The sequence below is a fragment of the Pteropus vampyrus genome, unplaced genomic scaffold (genome assembly GCF_000151845.1).
Source record: "Pteropus vampyrus isolate Shadow unplaced genomic scaffold, Pvam_2.0 Scaffold191, whole genome shotgun sequence".
Taxonomy (NCBI): Eukaryota; Metazoa; Chordata; class Mammalia; order Chiroptera; family Pteropodidae; genus Pteropus; species Pteropus vampyrus.
The window spans coordinates 329,115-352,334 of record NW_011888972.1 but is presented as its reverse complement, the minus strand read 5'-3'; the positions used below and the strand labels follow the sequence as shown (position 1 = coordinate 352,334).

The following is a 23,220-nucleotide window of genomic DNA, read 5'->3' as shown; positions in this document are numbered from 1 at the left end:
TTTATTGTTATTTATTACTTTTATTACAGCACTGTGTCTTTTCTCGAAAGTACCGGCATCGAAAGAATATTAGTTCGAGAGTCAAGAAAAAAAAATCCTCGCCTCAGTTCTGAAGATAGAAAAAAAATGAAGATAGAAATCCCTAACTCACGCGCTGTGTGCAGATTAGAGGAGAGAACACGCGAAAAGCATGTGAAACTTAGTTGGCGCTTCTTTCGCTGGAGCAAGCGTTCTTAACCTGGAATTCATTGACACTCAGGGGATGCATCGAGACCATCCAGGGGATCTAAGAATCTCCCTGGAAGGAATTCCGGTCAAGATGGAGGAGTAGGCAGAGGCTGTGCTTGCCCCCTCCTGTGACCGCATTAAAATTATAACTAAAATATGGAACGATCAACCTGGGGAACCATCCGAAGACTATCCGAACAGAAGTCCTAAAACTAAAGATGTAAAGAAGCCACCTCCAGACTGGTAGGAGGGGTAGAGACGTGAAACAAGCTGGCCCCACCACCCGCATCTGGCGGGCGAGAATCAGGAGGGCTATCTCTGCTGCAGAGGTAACCCCCCTCCGAAGAGAGAGGGGTCCCAGCCTCACACTGGGCTCCCCAGCCTGGGGCACCAGTGCAGGGAAGGCAGCCCCCATGACATCTGGCCCTGAGAACCAGCAGGGACTCCGTCCCTCTGGGCAAGACGGAGGGTGGCGGGAACCCAGGCGTCCTTTTAAAGGGTCCACGCGCAGACATACCGGTGGGCACTCGCCCTGGACTCTGGCGGAGGGCTGGCGACTCAGGAGGCTCCAGACACACAGGGAGAGGCCAAGCTGTGTGTCTTCAGGGTGAGGGGTGGAGGGCAGAAGCCAGCGTCCAGTGCTGACCACGCAGCGCGGCCAGGCAACATGTTGCCTGTGTTGAGCCCGCCCCCATACGGCCAAATTGTAATTTCCATTGGCCCAGCGAGCACTGCTCGCTCCGCCCAGTGACTCTGAGGCCCCGCCCCACCTAGCACACGCGCTGTACCATACCACAGGCCTATTTGCGGCTGCAGCCATTGTTGGCCTGAGATTTTTTTTTTTTTGCATGAAATATCTTTTCTCATCCCTTTACTTTCATTTCAGTCCATGTGTTTTCCAATTTAAAGTGAGTCTCTTGTAGGCAGCATACGTATAAGTTTTGTTTTCTTATCTATTCAGCCATCCCGTGTCTTTTGATCGGAGCATTTAATCCATTTACATTTTTAAAGTGATTGATTATTGATAGATACATAGTTATTGCCATTTTATTATTCACATTTACGTTCCTCCTCCCTTCTTCTTAGAGAAAACCTTTTAACATTTCCTGTAGTACAGGTTTGGTGTTGATGAACTCCTTTAGCTTTTTCTTGTCTTGGAATCTCTTTATCTGTCCTTCAATTTTAAATGATAGCCTTATCGGATAGAGTCGTCTTGGTTGTAGTTCCTCGCTTTTCCTCACTTTGAATATTTCATGCCAGTCCCTCCTGGCCTGCAAAGTTTCTGCCTAGGAATTAGCTGACAGTCTTATGGTAGCTCCCTTGTAAGTAACCGCCTTTTTCTTGCTGCTTTTAAGATTCTCTATTGGTCTTTAACCTTTGGCAGTTTAGTTATGATGTGTCTCGGTGTGGGGTAACGATACTTATATAAGACAAGATAGATTTTATAACAAAGGCTATAATAAGAGACAATGAAAGACATGTCAGAATGATAGAGAGATCAATCCAACAAGAGGACATAACCCTTGTAAACATTTATGCACCTAACAAAGGAGCACCTAAATACATAAAACAAATATTAACCGACATCAAGGGATAAACCTTCCAGACGGAAAGTCAACAAGGAAACAGCAGCCGTAAATGACAGATCAGATCAGGTAGATTTAATTGATATTTTAGAGCATTTCACCCCAAAGCAGCAGAACATGCATTTTTTTCTCAAGTGCGCATGGAACAATTTCCAAGACAGACCACACGTTAGGCCACAAAACGAGTCTCAAGAAATTTAAGGAGACTGAAATCATGCCAAGCATCTTCTCTGACCACAGTGGTATGACACTAGATATCAACTACAAGAAAAAAAACTGGAAAATACACAAACACGTGGAGGCTAAATAATATGCTACTAAACAATGAATGGATTATTCATGAGACCAAGGAAGAAATCAAAAGATACCTAGAGACAAATGAAAGTGAAGACGCAACCCAAAATATATGGGACACAGTGAAAGCTGTCCTAAAATGGAAATTCATAGCAAGACAAGTCTACCTGAAGAAATGAGAAAAATCTCAATCTAATGATCTAACCTCACACCTAAAGGAACTAGAATATGAACAGCAAACAAAGCCCAAAATAAGTAGAAAGAAGGAAATCATAAAGATCAGAGTAGAAATAAATGAAACAGAGTCTGAAAAAAATAAAGATCTCTGAAACCAAGAGCTGGTTCTTTGAAAAGATAAAAAGAAAATGGATAAACCTTTACTACACTCATCAAGAAAAAAAGAGGACCAAAATAAATAAGTAAATGAGAGAGAAGTGACAAGCGATACCACAAAAAATAAAATAAAGTAAAAGATTATAAGAAAATACCACGAATACTTCTATGCCAACAAAGGCAACAATCCAGAAGAAATGGATAAACTCCTAGAAACATACAATCTTCAAAAGCTGAGTCAAGAAGAAACAGAAAAAGTTAACAGGCCGATATAACTAATGAAATCGAACCATTAATCAAAACACTCCCCACAAAGAAAAGTCCTGGACTGGATGACTTCACAGGTGAATTTTACCAAACATTTAAAGAAGAATTCACATCTAGCCTTCTCAAGCTATTCCAAAAAATTCAGAACAGGGGAGGTTCCCAAGCTCATTTTACAAGGTCAAATTTACGCCGATTCCAAAGCCAAAAAAAGACATTATCAAAAAAAAAAAACTTGGAGGCCTACATCCATGATAAACACGGATGGGAAAATCTTGAACAAAATATCAGCTTTGGGCGAGGGAAACAAAAAGAAAAATAAATAAATGGGACTACATAAAACTAAACGGGTTTTGCACAACAAAAGTAACCATCCACAAAACGAAAAGACACCCTACGAATTGCGAGAAGATATTCCCCAATGACATCTGATAAGGGGTTAATATCCGAGATTTATAAAGAACTCGTGCAACTTAACACCAAAAAAATAACAATCCAGTTCAAAAATGGGCAGAGAACATGAATAGACATTTTTCCAAAGAGGACGTACAGATGGCCATTAGATATATGAAAAGATGCTCAAGGTCTCTAATCATCAGGGAAATGTAAATTAAAACTACAATGAGATATCACCTCGCACCTGTCAGAATGGCTATCATCAATAAATCAAGAAACCACAAGTGTTGGTGAGGATGCGGAGAATAGGGAGCCCTCGTGCAGTGTTAAGGGGATCGAAAATGGGTGCAGCAGCTCTGGAAAACAGTTTGGGGTTTCCTCAAAAAATTAAAAATAGATCTACCTTATGACCCAGAAGTTCTACATATGAACATTCATGCAAAGAAATCCAAAACACTAATTTGAAAAGATATATGCAGCGTTATTTCCAATAGCGAAGGTATGGAAGTTGCCTAAGTGCCCATCAATAGACAATTGGATAAAGAAGAGGTGGTACATATGTCCAATGGAATATTATTCGGGCCTTAAAGGGCATGAGATCTTACAATTTGCGACAAATGGATGGGCCCGGACGGTCTAATGAGAAATGAAATAAGGCAGACAGAGAAGGACAAAAACCATATGATCTCACTCATTTGTAGAATCTAAAGAACAAAAGAGAAACAGAGTCATAGATGCAGGGAAGAAGGTGACGGTTGCCAGATGAGAGGAGGGTGGCGGGTGAGAAAGGAAGTAGTCACGGGGACATAAAGTAAAGCATAGAGATGTGGTCAGTAATACTGTGCTAACCGTGCATAGTGCCAGATGGGGACTAGACTGGCCGGGGTGGGGGGGTGACTTCGTGAATTTATACAAATGTCTAACCATTTTGCTGTACACCTGAAACTAATATAACGTGATATCGAATGTTAAGTGTAACTGAAAAAAATAAAAAAAATATGGAGGGAAGGTGAAGGGGAATAAGAGTTTCAAATTTCCAAATATAAAAGAAGTAGGTCAGGGGCGTGTAACCGACAGCGTGAGGAATACAGTCGATAACATTGTAACAGCGTCGTGGGGTGTAAGACTGTTGCGGGACCTTTCGCGGCGATCCCTCACTTGCTCGGATACATAAATGTTGCATTAAGAGTTCTGTTTACCTGAAACTATGTATGATCGTACGTTTACTGCATTTCGGCGATCTTGAGAAAGGAGAATCTCCCTGGAAAGTACTTAACATTTTGTATGTAGGCGCATTTTTCTGGGGAAAGTGCCACAGCTGCCATCAGCATGTCAAAGGGGTTGCAAATGGAAAGAGGTTAAGAATCTCAGTGCCAGGACATAAGACCTCGAGGGCTTAGACCGGGCCTCCCGGGGGTTTAATGGGTGCTTTCTTATGCATACAGAGGTTCTAATCTTCAGGAAGGCTCTTTGAAGACATTAGCAGTTACGCCCATTTTCCCCAGGCGGAAACGAGGAAAGGAAGAGCGGTTTGCAAAAGGCAAGAGTCTCTAAGTGCCGCAGAGACTACGGAGCCGCGATTCTAGGCCGAGAAGCGAGCGAGGCGCCGGGAGGCCAGCGCCGGGCACGGCTCGGCAGCGCGGGCAGGTTCGCATCCCCGCCCGGCGCGTCTCGGGGGCGGCGCCGGGCTGCGGGCCGTGAGAAAGCCGGCTCCCGGGGCCGGTCGGAACGCTCCCGGGCGCGGAGCTCCGCCCCACGCCGCCCGGCCCCGCCCCGGCCCGCTGCGGTCGGTATTGTCCGACGGTTCCCGGCGTCCCTCGGTTCCCCTCGGTAGTTGTCGGCAATGATCGGGACTTTCTGACGTGCCCCCTGCTGTCTCTCGGCCGCCGTCCCCGCCGCCGCCGCCTCCCCGCCCCCGCCGCTCCTCTTCCCCCTCCCGGCAGCCGGCCGGGCCGGGCCGGAGCCTCCGGCGCTACGGGCTGGGCAAGATGGCGGCCTTCGGGATCCTGAGCTACGAGCACCGGCCCCTGAAGCGGCCGCGGCTGGGGCCTCCCGATGTGTATCCTCAAGACCCCAAACAGAAGGAGGTGCGTCCATTAGCCGGGGCCCTCGCGGGGCCGGGGCCGGCGGGCGGCCCGGGAGGGGAGCAGCGAGCGTTGGGGGGGGGGGGAGCCGGGGCGGGGGGGAGCCGGGGCGGGGCGGCTGGCGGAACGAAAGTCCCGAAAGGGGCGAGAGTAAAGTGGGTGGCTGCGCGTGGGACCCGCAGGGCGGGGGGTGCCTCCGGAGGTGAATGGGGGACGCCGGAGGGGCCGCGCTGCACGCGCCCCCCGCCACGCGCCCCTCGGAAAGTTGTGTGAGAGACACAGCCTGCGGGGCCGCGGCCGCCGCCAGCTCGCCGGGGGACAGCGATGTGCAGCGGGCTCCGGCTGATGGGGGATCCGAGGCGCGGTGGGCGCGAGGGTGGGGTCCGAACCCATCCCGGGGCCTACCTCGGAATAGCAACCTGAGCGCCTCGGCATCCTCCTACCTGGCCCGCTTCTCCCACCGCCTTCCCCGGCCGACCTTGCCCACCACCCAGCGCGCGAGGAAACAAAACGCTACAATGTTGTTTTCCTGCCTCAGGACGAACTCACGGCCTTGAATGTGAAACAAGGCTTCAATAACCAGCCTGCCGTCTCTGGGGATGAACACGGCAGTGCCAAGAACGTCAACTTCAATCCTGCCAAGGTGAGAAAAGCCTGCCAGGCTGAAGGAAAAGGCTGCAAGGATCTGAGAAGGAGCGAAGGCCCCGGCTCAGGAAGACTTCCAGGGCCGACCTCAGTGGCTGACTTTTCCTTTATAAGCTACTGCTCCCCCAGTGTTTGCCACTGGCCCAGCAGAGGCACAACCACCTCTCTGCCCCTTTTTCCTCCTCAGATCAGCTCTAACTTCAGCAGCATTATTGCAGAGAAGTTACGTTGTAACACCTTCCCCGACACCGGTCGCAGGAAGCCCCAAGTGAACCAGAAGGACAACTTCTGGCTGGTGACTCCGCGATCCCAGACTGCCATTAACACCTGGTTCACTGACCTGGCTGGCACCAAGCCACTCACACAACTAGCCAAGAAGGTGAGAGATGGTTCCCTGTCCTCAGGCCGAGGGGGTCAGCATGGGTACCGAGTACCCTCCTAGTCTCACTCACATCGAGCTAATTGGCCGCCAGCTCGTGGGGGTGATAGAGGTCTCATGATTTGCGATGTCCCATCAGGTCCCCATTTTCAATAAGAAGGAAGAAGTGTTTGGGTACTTAGCCAAATACACAGTGCCTGTGATGAGGGCCGCCTGGCTCATTAAGATGACCTGTGCCTACTATGCAGCAATCAGTGAGACCAAGGTTAAGAAGAGACATGTCATTGACCCCTTCATGGGTGAGTAACTCCTAATACCAGGGGTCCCACCGCTGATCGCTTTAAGGAGCGATAGACCTTCGGCCGTCTGTATTCCTCCCTTCTGCTCGTACGTTGCATTCCCACAATCAGTGACCAGTGGCTACCTGGGATACCTACTGTGTACGTGTGCTGGCCCGTGACGATGACCAGCACCTAACCCCTGCCCTTCGGGAGCTTGCAGTCCCGTAGGGCTGCCGAGGCATGTGAGCGAATCCCATCATTAAATACGGAAAGCAAAAGCTTCTTTGAGACTTCAGTGGACAGAAAGATTGCTTTCTTTTGGGGACCCCTGGGAAGGCTTCAGGAAGGTGGCATTTAACTAAAAGCCTAAGAGGATAGACAGGATCTAGAAGTACAGTTGTCTCTGCTAATCCGGGGCGGACGTGCTCCAAGACCCCCAGTGGAGGCCTGAAGGCGCGGACAGTTCGAACACTCTAGATACTGTGTCTTTTCCTGTACATACAGACCCATGATAAAGTAATTTATCAGTTAGACACAGAGAAGAAAGACAGTAACAAATAAGAAAATGGAACAATTGTGACAATATACTGTGATCCAAGTTGTGTGAGAATGTGGTTTCTCTCTCTTGAAATATCTTATCGTACTGTACACGCCCTTCTCGTGACAATGCGAGGGGACACAGTGCCTCTGTGCCGAAGTGAAGCGAGGTCAATGACGTCCGCATGGTGATATAGCGTTAGGCTGCTGTAGACCTTCTGACAAAATGTCAGAGGGAGGATTATCTGCTTTGGGCGATCGTGCGTCATGGAGCCTGACAATGTCGATGGCTGGTTGGGGAAATTTAACATTTTTGGACCTCGATATCAGGAACAGACAGTGTCGATGGTTGGGGAAATTTAACATTTTTGGACCTCGATATCAGGAACAGACTGTATCGATGGTTGGGGAAATTTAACATTTTTGGACCACAGTTGAGCGCGGGTACCTGAAACCGCACAAAGAGCAACTGTGGATGGGGGGGGGGGCTGCTGTATGGCGACCGGGGACGAGGTAGGGGACAGAACCTGTTCTAAGCAGAGGGACAGTATATGATAGCCTTTTCCCATCTTTTCCTCAGAATGGACTCAGATCATCACGAAGTATTTGTGGGAGCAGCTGCAAAAGATGGCTGAGTACTACCGGCCAGGGCCTGCGGGCAGTGGGGGCTGTGGTTCCACCATAGGGCCCTTGCCCCATGATGTGGAGGTGGCAATCCGGCAGTGGGACTACAACGAGAAGCTGGCCATGTTCATGTTTCAGGTGGGAAGTAGGGCCTGTCGTGCGGGGACATTGCGTTGAGCCTGATCGCTCGCTTTGCTGGTAGGGAACGGAATCGGCCTGCCACCTTGCCCCGGTCGTGGTCCTCTCCATCCAGCCATTGACTTTATCTGCCTCATCTCTAAGAGTCCTTGGGCCAAACTAACGCTCCCGCCACCCCTGGTCCCCACAGGACGGCATGCTGGACAGGCACGAGTTCCTGACCTGGGTTCTCGAGTGTTTCGAGAAAATCCGCCCTGGAGAGGACGAATTGCTTAAACTGTTGCTGCCCCTGCTGCTTCGAGTAAGGCTTGGGATTTGGGGGGTTCAGGGAGGCTTCGAGGAGGGATGACACATCAGCGCACGGTCCCTTGGGGAGAACTGGGGCTTCGCTCGTCCTGTCTTCGCAGTACTCTGGGGAGTTCGTCCAGTCCGCATACCTGTCCCGCCGCCTCGCCTACTTCTGCACGCGGAGGCTGGCCCTGCAGCTGGATGGCACCAGTAGTCACTCGTCTCATGTCATGTCTGCTCAGTCGACAAGCACACTGCCCACCGCCCCTGCCCCTCAGCCCCCAACCAGTAGCACACCCTCCACGCCCTTTAGCGACCTGCTCATGTGCCCTCAGCACCGCCCCCTGGTTTTCGGCCTCAGCTGCATCCTTCAGGTAGGCTGGGTGGGCCCGGGGGCGTACTGAGAGGCATCCCGACAGGAGCTGGGTGCCTGTCCTGGACAACGGGGGTAATTGTGGATTGGAGGGGAGAGTCGGCACTGGCTACTTCCTTGGGGCGATGGCTTGTCATTCACGGGGGCTTCGTTCCTTTTCACTTAGTTCTCTTCCGGGGCCACGTAGTAGGCCCGAAGGCTTTTAGGAGAGTGGGTGTGGGAAGGGCCTCGGGGATGGAGTGATGCCACCCAGGTACTCAGAATCACTTTGGATCAGAGTTCTTAAGGCCTGGCCTTGCAACGAGTGGGCTTCTGGACCGGAAGCCTTGGTCACTGAGTTTGGCTTCCGGTTCCTGTCTGGCAGACCATCCTCCTGTGCTGTCCCAGTGCCCTGGTCTGGCACTACTCGCTGACTGATAGCCGAATTAAAACCGGCTCGCCGCTTGACCACCTACCAATCGCCCCCTCCAACCTGCCCATGCCCGATGGCAACAGTGCCTTCACTCAGCAGGTGAGTCGGACCGATCACCTGGTACCACCCCCAGATCGGGAGGCGAGGCCCAGTCGCGCTTGCAGAAGTAGTGACTCGGAGTGTGGCACTGGAGCCCGGGGCCCCGCCCTTTTGCCCGCCTTTTCGGTGTCGCAGGTCCGCGCAAAGTTGCGGGAGATTGAGCAGCAGATCAAGGAGCGAGGACAGGCCGTCGAGGTTCGCTGGTCTTTTGATAAGTGCCAGGAAGCGACCGCAGGTGGGCGCCAGGGGAACGGGTAGTAAGAAGGACGTTTGGGGAAAGGGCGGGGCGGCGAGGACACAGGATTCTGGGAGCCGGATCGCAGCAGGCCCCCGAGAGTCCCCTTTGCCACTTCCGTTGCGTAGGCTTCACCATTGGACGGGTGCTCCACACTTTGGAGGTGCTGGACAGCCATAGCTTCGAGCGCTCCGACTTCAGCAACTCCCTCGACTCCCTCTGTAACCGAATCTTCGGACTGGGGCCCAGCAAGGACGGGCACGAGGTAAGCAAGAAGGGACACCGAGTGAGCAGCAAACAGCGCGGGGAGGCGTGGCGAGGCGTGGGGTCCGCGGCGCGTCTGAGCAGACAGCCGACCGGCCCAGGGCGTGTGAGGACGGGACCTGTTCTTTAAGAAGGTGGCGTTCGCTTTGCGGTCCCCAGCGCTACTGTCCTCACCCCTGTCCTCCTTTGGTCTCCAGATCTCGTCAGATGACGATGCTGTGGTATCACTCCTGTGCGAATGGGCTGTCAGCTGCAAGCGTTCGGGTCGGCACCGTGCCATGGTGGTGGCCAAGCTGCTGGAGAAGAGACAGGCAGAGATCGAGGCCGAGGTTGGGGGCGGAGATCGAAGAGCGCGCTTAGCAGGTGGGGCGGTGGCAGGCAGCTGGGCTCGGTGACGCTTGAGCTGGTGGTGGGACCAGCGTGGAAGTTGTGACGGTAAAGTCGAGGACAACAGGCCAAAGTAGAAAGCGGCGGACCGCTGTCGGAGCTAGAGCCACCATCGAGGCTCCGGTCGGGAGGCGGAGGAGAACGTGGAGGTCGCAGGGGCAGCGGGAGTGGAGAGCTGGGGGCGGACGCGAGCGGGCGGCCCTCCCGCGTCGCGAGGACGAAGGCGTGGGAGGCGGAGAGAGCAGCCCCGCAGCTTGTCCTCTCTTACAGCGCTGCGGGGAATCCGAAGGCGCCGACGAGAAAGGTTCCATCGCCTCTGGTTCCCTTTCTGCTCCCAGTGCTCCCATTTTCCAGGATGTCCTCCTGCAGTTCCTGGACACACAGGCTCCCATGCTGAGTACGGACCCCTGCCACCCTCTGCTTACCTCGGCCTACACTCATTACCTGCTACTGTCATCAGAAAGCATAATCGAGGGCCTTCTGGTATATATCTCTGTCTCGGGCTCTACGCAGAGTGACTTTTGGACGTGATTCTAGTCTCTGGTCATCTTCTAGTTTAACGGCGTAGAGAAAAAGAATAAAAACCAGAAGGTGCCATCACAGCATCGTCACGGATACTTGGTGGCGGAGATGCCCCATTCCTTGACGAGCTGGTGGTGGGGGGTGGGCAGGAGGTGGGGTGCCGCAGCGCGCTTCGTTCCTCAGCAGTTTCGGGCTTGGCTTTGTCCTCCCTGCCTCCCCCTCCGCAGAGCGCGCCTCAGGCGTGGCCTCCGTGCCCCCCTAACTCGGCTCTTCTCATTGCCTCCCGTCCAGCGGACCCCCGGAGTGAGAGCGAGCGGGTGGAGTTCTTTAACTTGGTGCTGCTGTTCTGCGAACTCATCCGACATGATGTTTTCTCCCACAACATGTACACTTGCACACTCATCTCCCGAGGGGACCTTGCCTTTGGAGCCCCTGGGCCCCGGCCTCCGTCTCCCTTTGACGACCCTGCTGATGACCCAGAGCGCAAGGAGGCCGAGGGCAGCAGCAGCAGCAAGCTGGAGGTGAGCGAGCTCCTCCTGGTCCCCAGATTCCCCCGATCACGAGGCACTGTCGCATCCCCGTGACCGCCCTGGGGGGTACCCGTATCCCCATTTTCAAGCTGCAGGAAACAGGTCCATGTCGTTCAATGCCTGGTCAACGCGTGAATCCGGACCCCGGGCTTTTCCCCAGCACGGTCTCCTCCCTCCAACTCCCCTGCCACCTTTCCTAGATGGGGGAGCAGTTCCCAGGGCCTAAAGCCCCTGCACGTGTGTTCTGTGCCCTCAGGACCCCGGGCTCTCGGAGTCCATGGACATCGACCCGAATTCCAGTGTGCTCTTCGAGGACATGGAGAAGCCCGACTTCTCGGTGAGTCCGAGCCCGCCACGTCTCCTCGTGTCCCCCGGCCTTTGCGTCCTCTAAGCGGCAAACCCCTCCCCACCTTTCTCAGCTGTTCTCCCCAACTATGCCCTGTGAGGGGAAGGGCAGCCCGTCCCCCGAGAAAGCAGACGTGGAGAAGGACGTGAAGCCACCCGCCAAGGAGAAGCTGGAAGGGACTCTCGGGATCCTGTACGACCAGCCGCGCCACGTGCAGTATGCCACGCACTTCCCCATCCCCCAGGTACTGTTCCGAGCGCCTGGCCCCCAGCGGTCTTGAGTCCACGACCGACCGTGACCTTGCGGAGGGGTCGGCGCCTTTTGAGAGGGTGCGGGTGCGGCACGCCAGGCAGGGCCGGAGCGCTTGGCTGCTGGGGGTGGCGCACGGTCGTGAGAGCAGGGACGACACCGTGCTCGAGTGTGACGGTGCCGCCGCGCTGGATGCAGGAGGAGTCGTGCAGCCATGAGTGCAACCAGCGGCTGGTCGTACTGTTTGGGGTGGGAAAGCAGCGAGACGATGCCCGCCATGCCATCAAGAAGATTACCAAGGATATCCTGAAGGTTCTCAACCGCAAAGGGACTGCGGAGACTGGTGGGTTCCAGGCTCCCCCCAGCAGACCTCCCCCGAAGGGCACCCTAGGCAGCGTTCCCCTCCCCAGTGCAGGGCGCTCCCGGTCACGTCCCAGTATTCTGTCTCTTGGGGTCCCCTGAGGGCTCTAGTCCTTTTGAAACTTGCCCCCTTTCCCCCCTCTGCAGACCAGCTTGCTCCCATTCTGCCTCTGGACCCCGGAGACCTGACATTCTTAGGTACCTCGCTGTAAGCCCCGTGCCGCCAGCCCTGCTCCCCCGTCCCCCTCAGCCCACCCGGTCGCCCCTGCGCCCCACCCCCAGTCCTCCCTGTTCCTTCCCTCCCTCGACCCGTTCCCTCCCCACCTAGCCATGCATAGCATCCTCCCCACAGCCCGCTTCCCCACCCCCAGTCAACCAGTTATCTTCCCTCTCCTGCCTGGTCCCTTTCCACCGTGCCCTCAGGTGGGGAGGATGGGCAGAAGCGGCGCCGCACCCGGCCCGAAGCCTTCCCCACCGCCGAAGACATCTTTGCCAAGTTCCAGCACCTTTCGCACTACGACCAGCACCAGGTCACGGCGCAGGTGCGGGGCTCGGCCAGGCCCCTGCCCGCACTCTGGCGCCCTGTCCCGTTTCCCTTGCCTCGCCGCACCCCCAGACAGCCTAAGCCTCCCGGTGTCGTGCCCTCCGCCCTCCCCCTCGCCACTCCCGGCTCACTCCCGCCGCCCTCGGCAGGTGTCCCGGAACGTTCTGGAGCAGATCACGAGCTTCGCCCTCGGCATGTCGTATCACTTGCCTCTGGTGCAGCACGTGCAGTTCATCTTCGACCTCATGGAGTACTCCCTCAGCATCAGCGGCCTCATCGACTTTGCCATTCAGGTGGGGAGGTTGGGGCGATGAGCGTGGGGGAAGGAGTTGGCAGTGCAGGGTACGGAGCAAGGAACTCGGGACTCGGGACTCGGGCCAGAGCCCCAGGCTATTCGGAGGGGCAGGAAGGCTAGCACGGGGGACTGGACCGGGAGCCGAGACGGCAGGAGGGGCGACTCAGGTTCTCCCTGGGGAGGCTCGGGACAGACTAGAGCAAGGGGCAGACTGTCGTCCCGCTGTGAGCTTCCCAGACCTGTGTCCTGGCCCCCGGGCGCATTGCGGATGCGGCCGGTGCCGTTCATAGAGTAAAGGACGGTAGCCCGTGGCAACAGTGCCCTCCCGCACCGAGGCAGCTCCAGCAGGGTGCGGGGGCCCCTCCACAGTGCGGGCCGCATCTCATTCCGCACCCCCTGCTCACTCCGCTAGCTTCTGAACGAACTGAGCGTAGTGGAGGCCGAGTTGCTGCTCAAGTCCTCGGACCTGGTGGGCAGCTACACGACCAGCCTGTGCCTGTGCATCGTGGCCGTCCTGCGGCACTACCACGCCTGCCTCATCCTCAACCAGGACCAGATGACACAGGTCTTTGAGGGGTAAGCGGGGCTCCTGGGGCACCGAAATGCGGACGGAAGGGGCCCGTGAAGGACACGCGGCTTTCTCACTGTGGGAAGCGCACGCCATTGGCAGTGGGTGGGTGGGGGGGGCTCGTATCACCAAGAGACTTGAATCTGTGTCCTGGTACCTTCACGCCCCAGCCCCTGCACACGATCTGGTGACCCTCCTGACCTTGCCCCCTCGTGCCAGGCTGTGCGGCGTAGTGAAGCATGGGATGAACCGGTCGGATGGTTCCTCTGCAGAACGCTGTATCCTTGCTTATCTCTATGATCTCTACACCTCCTGTAGCCATTTAAAGAGCAAATTTGGGGAGCTTTTCAGGTAAGAGAGGTGGGAGGTCAGGGGTAGGGAGGGGGACGTCGTCCCGTCTCCTTCCCATTGGCGCCCGCCTCGGGAGCAGAGCACAGCCCAGGACCCTGGTCTCTCTGCGGGGGCGCTCGAGGTCTGTCCTCCACGTGCTATTGGGTCCTGAGAGCGGGCCTTCCTCCTCGCCGGCCTGGCCCCAGCCCACCCTGCTCCCTGGGTCCCCTCCTCGCCCGCTCTGCTTCGCCCTACCTCCCTTTCTCTTGTCCCAAGGTCCCTCGTCGCTCACTTTCTCCTCTCTCCTTTTCTCCCCCTCGCCGACCATCCCTCCACCTCACCAGACCTTCAACACTACTATCTCCTTCCCCCACCCCTGCAGCGACTTCTGCTCCAAGGTCAAGAACACCATCTACTGCAACGTGGAACCGTCAGAATCCAACATGCGCTGGGCGCCCGAGTTCATGATCGATACCCTGGAGAACCCGGCAGCTCACACGTTCACCTACACGGGCCTGGGCAAGAGTCTTAGCGAGAACCCTGCTAACCGCTACAGCTTCGTCTGCAATGCCCTCATGCACGTCTGCGTGGGCCACCATGATCCCGATAGGTATGGGGCAGGCTGAGCGGCGGGGACAGGCCGCTCCATCCCCCGTGGGGAGGGACGAGATGCCCGCATCACGCGCCACGGGGTGGAGAGGAAGTCGGTGAGTCTGAGGTTTGGCGGAACGGTTTTTCCTGAGGGCATTCGGACTTCTCTGCAGGGTGAATGACATCGCGATCCTGTGTGCAGAGCTGACCGGCTACTGCAAGTCACTGAGTGCGGAGTGGCTGGGGGTCCTGAAGGCCTTGTGTTGCTCTTCCAACAATGGCACCTGTGGCTTCAACGATCTCCTCTGCAACGTGGATGTGAGACGTGGCAGGGTCCTGCCGGGGCATGGGGCACTCAGCAGGGTGGGAGCCTGGTCACTGGACTCAGGGCGATGCAGGGGACAGAGTTTCGTGGAGTGGAGGGAGGCACTCCGTCTCCACACTGAGTCCTGACATCTGCCTGCTTCTTCCTCCAGGTCAGCGACCTGTCTTTTCATGACTCCCTGGCGACTTTCGTCGCCATCCTCATCGCTCGCCAGTGTTTGCTCCTAGAAGATCTGATCCGCTGTGCCGCCATCCCTTCGCTCCTTAATGCCGGTGAACTAGCAATCCGGAACCCCTAGAATTTCTGGACCCCAGATTCCAGTGCACACTCGATGGCCGCACTCTCGGTGCTCAGTGTGGGGCTCCCCGGTGTCACCAGAGGCCTGTCCCGTTCTGTGCCTCAGTTTGGGGGAGCCTTTTTTCTAACCCTGACCTTCCCTTCCTGTAGCCTTCCAGGAAGTCCCTTTTCCTCTCCTTTTGCCTGACCTCATCTTTTAGCCACCCGTCCCCAAGTTCACGTACACTCTACTTTCATTCTGTCCGATCGGCTCCATCTTCCTTTTTTTTTTTTTTAGCTTGCAGTGAACAGGACTCCGAGCCGGGAGCCCGGCTCACCTGCCGCATCCTCCTCCACCTTTTCAAGACACCTCAGCTCAATCCTTGCCAGTCGGATGGAAGTAAGTGACCCAGTCCGAGCTCCTCTGCTCCCCGGCCCGTCTGCTTTGCTTCCCTGACATCGGCTCCCTCCGCAGACAAGCCCACTGTAGGAATCCGCTCCTCCTGTGACCGCCACCTGCTGGCTGCCTCCCAGAACCGCATCGTGGACGGCGCTGTGTTCGCCGTTCTCAAGGCCGTGTTTGTCCTCGGTATGGGGGGAGGAGGGGCGCGGGGCCGGAGTGTGTGCAGGGTGGGGTGCCAGCTAAACTACAGAGGGCAGTCTTTTTCTGCCCCGAAGGTGGTCTTCCAGACCTTCGGGGAGAAAGTGTATTTCTGTCCCGTGGGGCAGGATCTGGGGAGTCGCTGCCTCTGTGGGTCCGGGGCGGGTGTCCGCACAGTGTTCGGATCTCACGCTGCTCGCCCTATCTCCCGCCCGCGGACCACAGGGGATGCGGAACTGAAGGGTTCAGGGTTCACCGTGACAGGAGGAACAGAAGAACTTCCAGAGGAGGAGGGCGGAGGAGGTAGTGGCGGTCGGAGGCAGGGCGGCCGCAACATCTCCGTGGAGACAGCCAGTCTGGATGTCTATGCCAAGTACGTGCTGCGCAGCATCTGCCAGCAGGTCAGTCTCCCCTCCCCCCAGACGCCTCAACGTAACACGGTTGCGCCACCCCCCTCCTACACACCGTGTCTCTCAGCGGCCCCCAGCCCGTCCCCGTCACTCCTGACCCCCTCCCTGGTGGCCCCAGTCCCCTGATGGTCAGCTTCCTCAGGAATGGGTAGGAGAACGCTGCCTTAAGTCGCTGTGCGAAGACAGCAATGACCTACAGGACCCGGTGCTGAGTAGCGCCCAGGCCCAGCGCCTCATGCAGCTCATCTGCTACCCACACCGGCTGCTGGACAGCGAGGACGGGGAGAACCCCCAGCGGCAGCGCATTAAGCGCATTCTGCAGGTAGGCCACGGTGGCGCGGGCCTCGGCGGGTGTGTGCGAGGGGCGGTGAGGAGCAGCTCCAGCCCGGCTGTAGGAGGCGAGGCCAAACGGCCCGTGCCCTGGAGTCTGCCGTCGGGCAGGGCACGGCTCTGGCTGGAGGGGGCTGCGGCTTTTCAGTGCAGGCGGAGCATCTGGGAGGCCCAGTTTGCCGCCCGGCGTGTTTGACAATTTGGTACTTCATGTGCCTTTTCTCATTTAATCTTTGCGACCTGCAAAGTAGGCTTCAGTGTCCCTGTTGGACCAGTGAAGAAACCGAGGCCTCGAAAGGTTAAATAACTTGCCCAGGGTCACAGGGCTAGCAAGCCGAGTCAGTGTGAGGCCAGGTACGTGCGTGCCCTTTCCACTCTGTCACCAACATTCCGGTGAAGGCTGGAAAAATAAAGCCATCGAGGGGAGAGGTAAAGGAATGAGGTGGCTTCGGCTCAGAGCACGTAACGCCCAAGGGAGATTAGCGAACAGTGGCCTTGGGGTCCGTACAGGACCTCGAGCAGCTGGCTTGAAATAGGAGAAACAGGCTTCGATGTCAACGTCAAGGGTTCAGGTAGAGCGTTAAGTAGAACTTCCTGGTGCTAAGGAGAGCGAGGGCCTGGACCGGGAAACCGAGAGACGCGAAAGCCGTTCCGGAAGCACTTTTAAAATAGGAGCAATTTAGGATCGTTTAGATGTCGTCTTTCCTAGAGCCGGGTCCATAGAAGTCCTCTTAGGTATATGATTCAAGGTTACGACTGATCAGGAAGTGGCCTTGGGGGCATGACTGGCTGTGGCGACACGATGATGACTAGCTTGGGCGTGGGGTCTCTATCACAGAACCTGGACCAGTGGACCATGCGCCAGTCTTCCTTGGAGCTGCAGCTCATGATCAAACAGACCCCAAACAATGTGAGTGGTGCCCAGGCTCACGTGTCACACGCTGGGCTGCTGTTGAACCTAGTAAGCCCTGGGGATTGTCAGATAAGAGGACGGGAAAAAGGCAGACGTTTGGAGCCAATGATAAGGGAACTCGGCTGGCAGCGTTGTGGCTTTGAAGTCTGGGCAAGGTTGGTGGTGGTGGTGCAGGCCGTTCCTGTGGCCACGACTGTTAGGACCCGTGGAAAGGAGAAGAGGGGGGAACGGGAGCAATGTGGAGGTGTCCCCCACCCTCCCACCCACCTCCCATCTCTCCTTCCATCGGTTTCCCTTCACTCTCGGCCACCTGTCTAGCATCTCGGTGCCTCCCCTCCTTCCCAGGAGATGAATTCCCTCTTAGAGAACATCGCCAAGGCCACCATCGAGGTTTTTCAGCAGTCGGCGGAGACAGGGTCCTCCGGGAGCACTGCGAGCCACATGCCCAGCGGCAGCAAGACAAAGCCCGTGCTCAGGTGGGGGAGACCCGTGTCAGCACGCACCCCCTTCCGCGTTCCTCGGCCAGCAGTGACGTCATGACGTCAGCCGCACGGCCAGAGATGCCGGGCGCGGCCATTGGGAACTGGGAGGCTGGACTGTCTCACCCGTGCCCGCCTCCTCTGTAACCCGGTGCACTGCGTCTGTCCCCCAGCTCTCTGGAGCGCTCTGGTGTCTGGCTGGTGGCCCCTCTCATTGCCAAACTGCCCACGTCAGTCCAGGGCCACGTGCTGAAGGCCGCGGGGGAAGAGCTGGAGAAGGGCCAGCACCTGGGCTCCTCTTCCCGCAAAGAGCGCGATCGGCAAAAGCAGAAGAGGTAGGGTGGCACCGGGGGGCCCGAGGGTGGGGAGCAGCAAGGTCGAGGCCTGGGGGTGAGGAGAAAAGCCGTGGCGGAGCGGGCAGTCGGACGGCAGGAGCGCGCGTGGCGGGGCCGGAGGAGGCTGCAGCTCGGCGTCTCCAGCGCGCTGTCCTGCTCTTGTTCTCGTCTGTCCCCCCCCCCTCTCCCCCGGTCTGCAGCATGTCCCTGTTGAGTCAGCAGCCCTTCTTATCCCTGGTGCTGACGTGCCTGAAAGGGCAGGACGAGCAGCGCGAGGGACTCCTGACCTCCCTCTACAGCCAGGTGCACCAGGTACGGGTGACCGGGCCGCAGAGCCGGGGACGAGGGCAAAGGAGGGTCCACCCGAAAGGCCCCTGTGTGCGCGGAACCTTCACTGCTTGCCCGTGACACCTTGGTGCTCTGGAGTGGAAACGGGGTCGTTGAGCTGTGTCATGCTTGTCTCCTCGTTTCTGTGTTAGATTGTGACCAATTGGCGAGATGGCCAGTACTTAGATGATTGCAAACCGAAGCAGCTAATGCACGAGGCCCTCAAACTGCGGCTCAACCTGGTGAGCGGGGTCGGGGCCGAGAGATGGGGTGGGGTCGGGCTGCCGAGGGTGAGGGTGCGGGCCCGGGCTATTCTGAGACTTCAGGCATTCGCCCAGGTGTCCCAAAGGACGCAGGGCCCGAAGGTGTTTAGGGAGACTGGGTCCTGGCACAGACTGTGCCTCGGTTACCCTCGATTCTGACTGGGCCCTAGAAGACCTGCAATGGCGTTTCAGAATTTTGAGTGGAATCCTGGACGTCATTTAGCCCAAGTCCCGTCATTTTATAAGTAAGGAAGCTGAGGCTTGGAGCTGTCGCCAACTCTTAAGCCCGAGACCACCCAAGCCAGGTTCCCATCGGGCCGTCCCTTAAATGCCGGGCTTCGCCCTGCGCGGTCCGACTGAGGTGTCGCGGCCCCGGCAGGTGGGCGGCATGTTTGACACGGTGCAGCGCAGCACCCAGCAGACCACGGAGTGGGCCGTGCTGCTCCTGGAGATCATCATCAGCGGCACTGTCGACATGCAGTCCAACAAGTAAGGTCCCCGCCGCCCCCTGCCCGCGCTACTCGGAGGCCTCGGGATGGGGGGACGTCGTGGGCGCCGCAGCACGGCCACCCCGAGGCCTCTGGCCGCCTTCACCTGTGTTCTCCCCTTCCCGCCCTGGCTGCTACCTCAGCGAGCTCTTCACCACGGTGCTGGACATGCTGAGCGTCCTCATCAATGGCACCCTGGCTGCAGACATGTCCAGCATCTCCCAGGGCAGCATGGAGGAAAACAAGCGTGCCTACATGAACCTGGTGAAGAAGCTGCGGGTGAGTGGCGCCGGCGACGCCGAGGCTCGGGGGACTGGAATCTTCTTAGCTCCTGTCCTCTGACCTCGCAGTGGCCGTCCGGCCTTGGGGACTTGCTCTGGTCAGAGCCTCCACCCTTCCCTTTCACGTTGGTCTTCGTTGTGATTCGTGCGGCCAGGATTTACTGTCTCCTTCCTGCCGGGCCGTGCTGTCCCCTGGGACCTCCCCTCTCCGTTTCTGTGTCCTTGAACTCACGTCCCATCTTCCCGTGTCTGCAGAAGGAGTTGGGGGAGCGCCAGTCAGACAGTCTGGAAAAAGTTTACCAGCTGCTGCCACTGCCCAAGCAGACCCGAGATGTCATCACCTGCGAGCCACAGGGCTCCCTCATTGACACCAAGGGCAACAAGATCGCTGGCTTTGATTCCATTTTCAAGAAGGAGGCAGGTTCCTTTGTCTTTCTGACCCCCCACCCCGTTTTCCCCTCTGGACAAGAGCCGTCAGGCCGAGGCGTCCACGGGCTCTGGGCCGTTAGCTCATCACTTCACCCGCCCTGCGTTCCTTCTCCCTACGTCAGGCGTCTCACCCTCTTTCCTCCGTCTCTCCCTCACCCCTACCCAGGCCTCAGCACCCCTACCCGCCTGTTCACGTAGCACCTGCTTCTCAGCTCCCCACCCTCTTCTTCCCTCTGCCGCGCCTGCCTCCTGCCCTCCGCCCCTGCGCGCACCCCGCCCTCTGTCTGGCTGACCGCCGATGTGTCCTCCATCTCTGCACAACTTTGTTTCCCTTCTCTCCGTCAGTTGCAGTATTCGTTGAGTGGCCAGACCACTGTGCGGAGCAGAGAGGTAGAGGAAAAAGAGGGTGCAGACTTAAACCTCCGAGGTCCCACCCATGGGCGGATGCAGTCTCGCCCTGGCCCATCCGTGTCTGTCTCTCTGAGTGTCCGTCTCTCGTTCTCGCTCTCCCTCTGCCTGTCCCTCTCTCCACCCGTCTCCCTGAGTGCGTGTCTGTCTCTCTCTCTCTCTCCCGTCGCCTGTCTCTCTCTTCCCGCCTTTCTCTCTCCCCGTTTCTATCTGTCTTCCTCCGAATGTCAGTGTCCGTCTCTCTGTCTCTCTGCTGCCCCCACGATTGCCCTGTCGCCTCTTCCTCTCTCTCTCCCACGTGCACGTGTGGCGTCCGCGTCCATCTGTCTTTCTCTCGGCCTCTGCCCTGAACCTGCCCGTGACTTTCTCTGATGGCTAGTGGGTGCTTCTCCTCTCCTCCGCAGCTCACTGTTTCTCATTTTTCCGGAGCAGGGTCTACAGGTTTCCACCAAACAAAAGATCTCTCCGTGGGATCTGTTTGAGGGCTTGAAGCCGTCAGCGCCACTGTCCTGGGGCTGGTTCGGCACGGTGCGGGTAGACCGGCGAGTGGGCCGCGGCGAGGAGCAGCAGCGCCTGCTGCTGTACCACACGCACCTGAGGCCCCGGCCGCGGGCCTATTACCTGGAACCACTGCCGCTGCCACCGGAGGACGAGGAGCCCCCCGCTCCTACCCTGCTGGAGCCTGAGAAAAAGGCTCCAGAGCCCCCCAAGGCTGAGAAGCCTGGGGCAGCTCCGGCCAGCACTGAAGAGCGCAAGAAGAAGTCTACCAAGGGCAAGAAGCGCAGCCAGCCGGCTGCCAAGACGGAGGTGACTGCCGCCCGGTGCCGCTTCTTCCGCAGCCCCCCCCCACCCCCGCGATTCTGTCCAGTTTTTGGCTTGTGGGCGGGGCACGGGGCGGGGCAGAGGTGCCCTTAGAGTCATCAGAGTCGGCCAGGTTGACCTGCCGCCCGGCTCCTGTCCTGGCACAGCTCACCCCAGTGTCAAGTGCCGTCCCCTTTCTGCTCTGCCATCCCCACAGGACTACGGAGTGGGCCCCGGGCGGACTGGCCCCTATGGCGTGACAGTGCCCCCGGACCTCCTGCACCACGCTAACCCTGGCTCCATACCCCACCTGAGCTACAGGCAGGGCTCCATCAGCCTGTACACACAGAACCAGCCGCTGCCTGCAGGTGCGTGCCAGCCTGGAGCAGGGGGCTTCCCTGGGCATCCCGCCCACCTCTGAGCTACCGGGGGTGGGGGGAGCAGGACACTGAGCCGGGGCTGCGGGGCCAAGGAGCCCGGAGAGCTCAGCCTGCTTTGCTGTCCAGGTGGCCCGCGTGTGGACCCGTACCGGCCCCCGCGCTTACCGATGCAGAAGCTGCCGGCACGGCCCCCGTACCCGGGAGTGCTGCCTGCCACCATGACGGGCGTCATGGGCCTGGAGCCGTCCTCTTACAAGACCTCCGTGTACCGACAGCAGCAGCCTGCGGTGCCCCAAGGACAGCGCCTTCGCCAACAGCTCCAGGCAAAGATAGTGAGAGGGGCAGTAGGGAGGGCCCTCGGGGAGAGGGGCATTTGAGGGTCCCAGGATTCAGGAGACGCTTGGGACCTTCACCAGGACGCGCCGACCAGGAGATTCGGGGACCGAGGCGACGGAAGGCGTTGCCCGAGGTTGACTTGGTCTCCTTTCCCCTTCAGCAGAGTCAGGGGATGCTGGCCCAGTCGTCCGTGCACCAGATGGCCCCCAGCTCTTCGTACGGTTTGCCGACGTCCCAGGTGAGGGTCGGGCCGCGGACAGCGGGGACCCGAGGCGTCGCGCCCCGCTCGCTGTCGGCCCTGACGCTGTCCCCCTGCACCGTCCAGGGCTACACTCCCTACGTGTCTCACGTGGGGCTGCAGCAGCACGCGGGGCCCGCCAGCACCATGGTGCCATCCAGCTACTCCGCCCAGCCTTATCCGAGCGCCCACCCAGCTGCCAACCCCGCGCTCGCAGACCCCGCTCGCCACCTGCAGCAGCGCCCCAGCGGCTACGTGCACCAGCAGGCCCCCACCTACGGACATGGGCTGGCCTCCACTCAGAGGTACCCGAGGGAGCGGGGGACCGTAAGGACACTGGGGTACGAAGGAGCACCTGACGGGGTGAAACCTGTGCCAGGAGCTGATGGGGCCACTCAGACCTTCTAGACACGTCAACAATACTTACCTGGCTACAAAACGCCGGAGCTGGAGGGGGCCCTGGCGACCCATAGCTTCACACTTCCTTTCCCAGCATTTCTTCGAGGCCCAGAGAGGGGAAGTCGTTTATGTGACGACGATAGGGGACAGTCGGGTGGACCCGAGGCGAAGTCCTTTACTCAGCAGTGTGGGTTAACTGCCCGTTGTGTGGCCGGCGCCATCCTGGGACTGGGTGGGGCGAGGAAAGATGTTTCCTCGAAAACTACCACGTCGTCACCCCAAGGAATCGCTCCTCTGGCTGGGGAGACGAGACTTATGCAGCGCAGTCTAAGACGTAAGCAGGTTTGCAGCTGTGTGCTGTGGGAAAACGGGATCCCGGAGCGGAGCAGTGCAGTGCTACCACTGTGGGCCTGGGTCCCCAGAGCAGGCATCATGAGGGAGGCCAGACTTGCGGTGGCCTTAGAAGGATAGCCGTGCTTTGGATCTGTGGAGAGGAGGGGACAGAAAGCGGTTCCAGGAAGAGACGTAACATGAACACAGACACGGGGACCCGCCTGAGGAGGGTGGCTGGGAGGACAGGTAGGAGAAGAGGCTGGGTGGGGGTGAACCCCATGACAAGGAAGCGGTGGGGGAGGCCAGGCGTGGGCCGGAGAAAGAGCACCCAGAATGCACTGTGGACCACTGAGACCGCGTCCCCAGAAGGGCTCTTGGGATCAGGAAGGTGACGTGACGCGTTGGGCGTGTCGCGAGTTGAACACGGGATGTGTGGGCAGCACACGTAGGGAAGATGCAAGGACACTGGCCTGTGCAGCGACCGTGCGGACTCGGGTGACGCAGGCGGAAGGCGCAGTAGAAGTCGGTTGTCGGTAAGCCCCGGATGCGTCACTGGGGAGCAGCGCCGAGGACAGGAGCCTCACCGGCTGTTCATAAAATCCTCGCGTCCGCGTGAGGACTGCTTCGTTTGGGAAAATAGCTAAAACAGAACCGAAAAATCCCTAACTGGTTAGTTACGGGCCACT

At 57.9% G+C, this 23,220-nt stretch overlaps 1 protein-coding gene across 1 annotated transcript in view; it reads left to right on the top strand.

The window, feature by feature from the left end:
* Positions 1–4,850: 4,850 nt before the first annotated feature.
* Positions 4,851–23,220, top strand: part of MED12 (mediator complex subunit 12) — a 20,215-nt gene continuing 1,845 nt past the window's right edge. Inside the window, exons 1-41 of the mRNA XM_023537446.1 lie at positions 4,851–5,188; positions 5,724–5,828; positions 6,018–6,209; positions 6,349–6,508; positions 7,608–7,789; positions 7,980–8,090; positions 8,197–8,451; positions 8,815–8,961; positions 9,097–9,196; positions 9,325–9,461; positions 9,658–9,789; positions 10,118–10,244; positions 10,661–10,890; positions 11,156–11,236; positions 11,319–11,489; positions 11,693–11,837; positions 12,002–12,052; positions 12,278–12,396; positions 12,548–12,691; positions 13,106–13,269; positions 13,481–13,612; positions 13,974–14,201; positions 14,356–14,500; positions 14,659–14,779; positions 15,082–15,183; positions 15,259–15,372; positions 15,610–15,785; positions 15,937–16,116; positions 16,963–17,034; positions 17,383–17,513; positions 17,690–17,851; positions 18,052–18,163; positions 18,331–18,420; positions 18,821–18,930; positions 19,073–19,208; positions 19,466–19,627; positions 20,480–20,854; positions 21,066–21,216; positions 21,355–21,551; positions 21,725–21,802; positions 21,890–22,129. Of these exons, the coding sequence (XP_023393214.1) occupies positions 5,090–5,188; positions 5,724–5,828; positions 6,018–6,209; positions 6,349–6,508; positions 7,608–7,789; positions 7,980–8,090; positions 8,197–8,451; positions 8,815–8,961; positions 9,097–9,196; positions 9,325–9,461; positions 9,658–9,789; positions 10,118–10,244; positions 10,661–10,890; positions 11,156–11,236; positions 11,319–11,489; positions 11,693–11,837; positions 12,002–12,052; positions 12,278–12,396; positions 12,548–12,691; positions 13,106–13,269; positions 13,481–13,612; positions 13,974–14,201; positions 14,356–14,500; positions 14,659–14,779; positions 15,082–15,183; positions 15,259–15,372; positions 15,610–15,785; positions 15,937–16,116; positions 16,963–17,034; positions 17,383–17,513; positions 17,690–17,851; positions 18,052–18,163; positions 18,331–18,420; positions 18,821–18,930; positions 19,073–19,208; positions 19,466–19,627; positions 20,480–20,854; positions 21,066–21,216; positions 21,355–21,551; positions 21,725–21,802; positions 21,890–22,129 (6,066 nt within the window). The 5' untranslated portion in view covers positions 4,851–5,089. The remainder of the gene's footprint in view (positions 5,189–5,723; positions 5,829–6,017; positions 6,210–6,348; positions 6,509–7,607; positions 7,790–7,979; positions 8,091–8,196; positions 8,452–8,814; positions 8,962–9,096; positions 9,197–9,324; positions 9,462–9,657; positions 9,790–10,117; positions 10,245–10,660; positions 10,891–11,155; positions 11,237–11,318; positions 11,490–11,692; positions 11,838–12,001; positions 12,053–12,277; positions 12,397–12,547; positions 12,692–13,105; positions 13,270–13,480; positions 13,613–13,973; positions 14,202–14,355; positions 14,501–14,658; positions 14,780–15,081; positions 15,184–15,258; positions 15,373–15,609; positions 15,786–15,936; positions 16,117–16,962; positions 17,035–17,382; positions 17,514–17,689; positions 17,852–18,051; positions 18,164–18,330; positions 18,421–18,820; positions 18,931–19,072; positions 19,209–19,465; positions 19,628–20,479; positions 20,855–21,065; positions 21,217–21,354; positions 21,552–21,724; positions 21,803–21,889; positions 22,130–23,220) is intronic.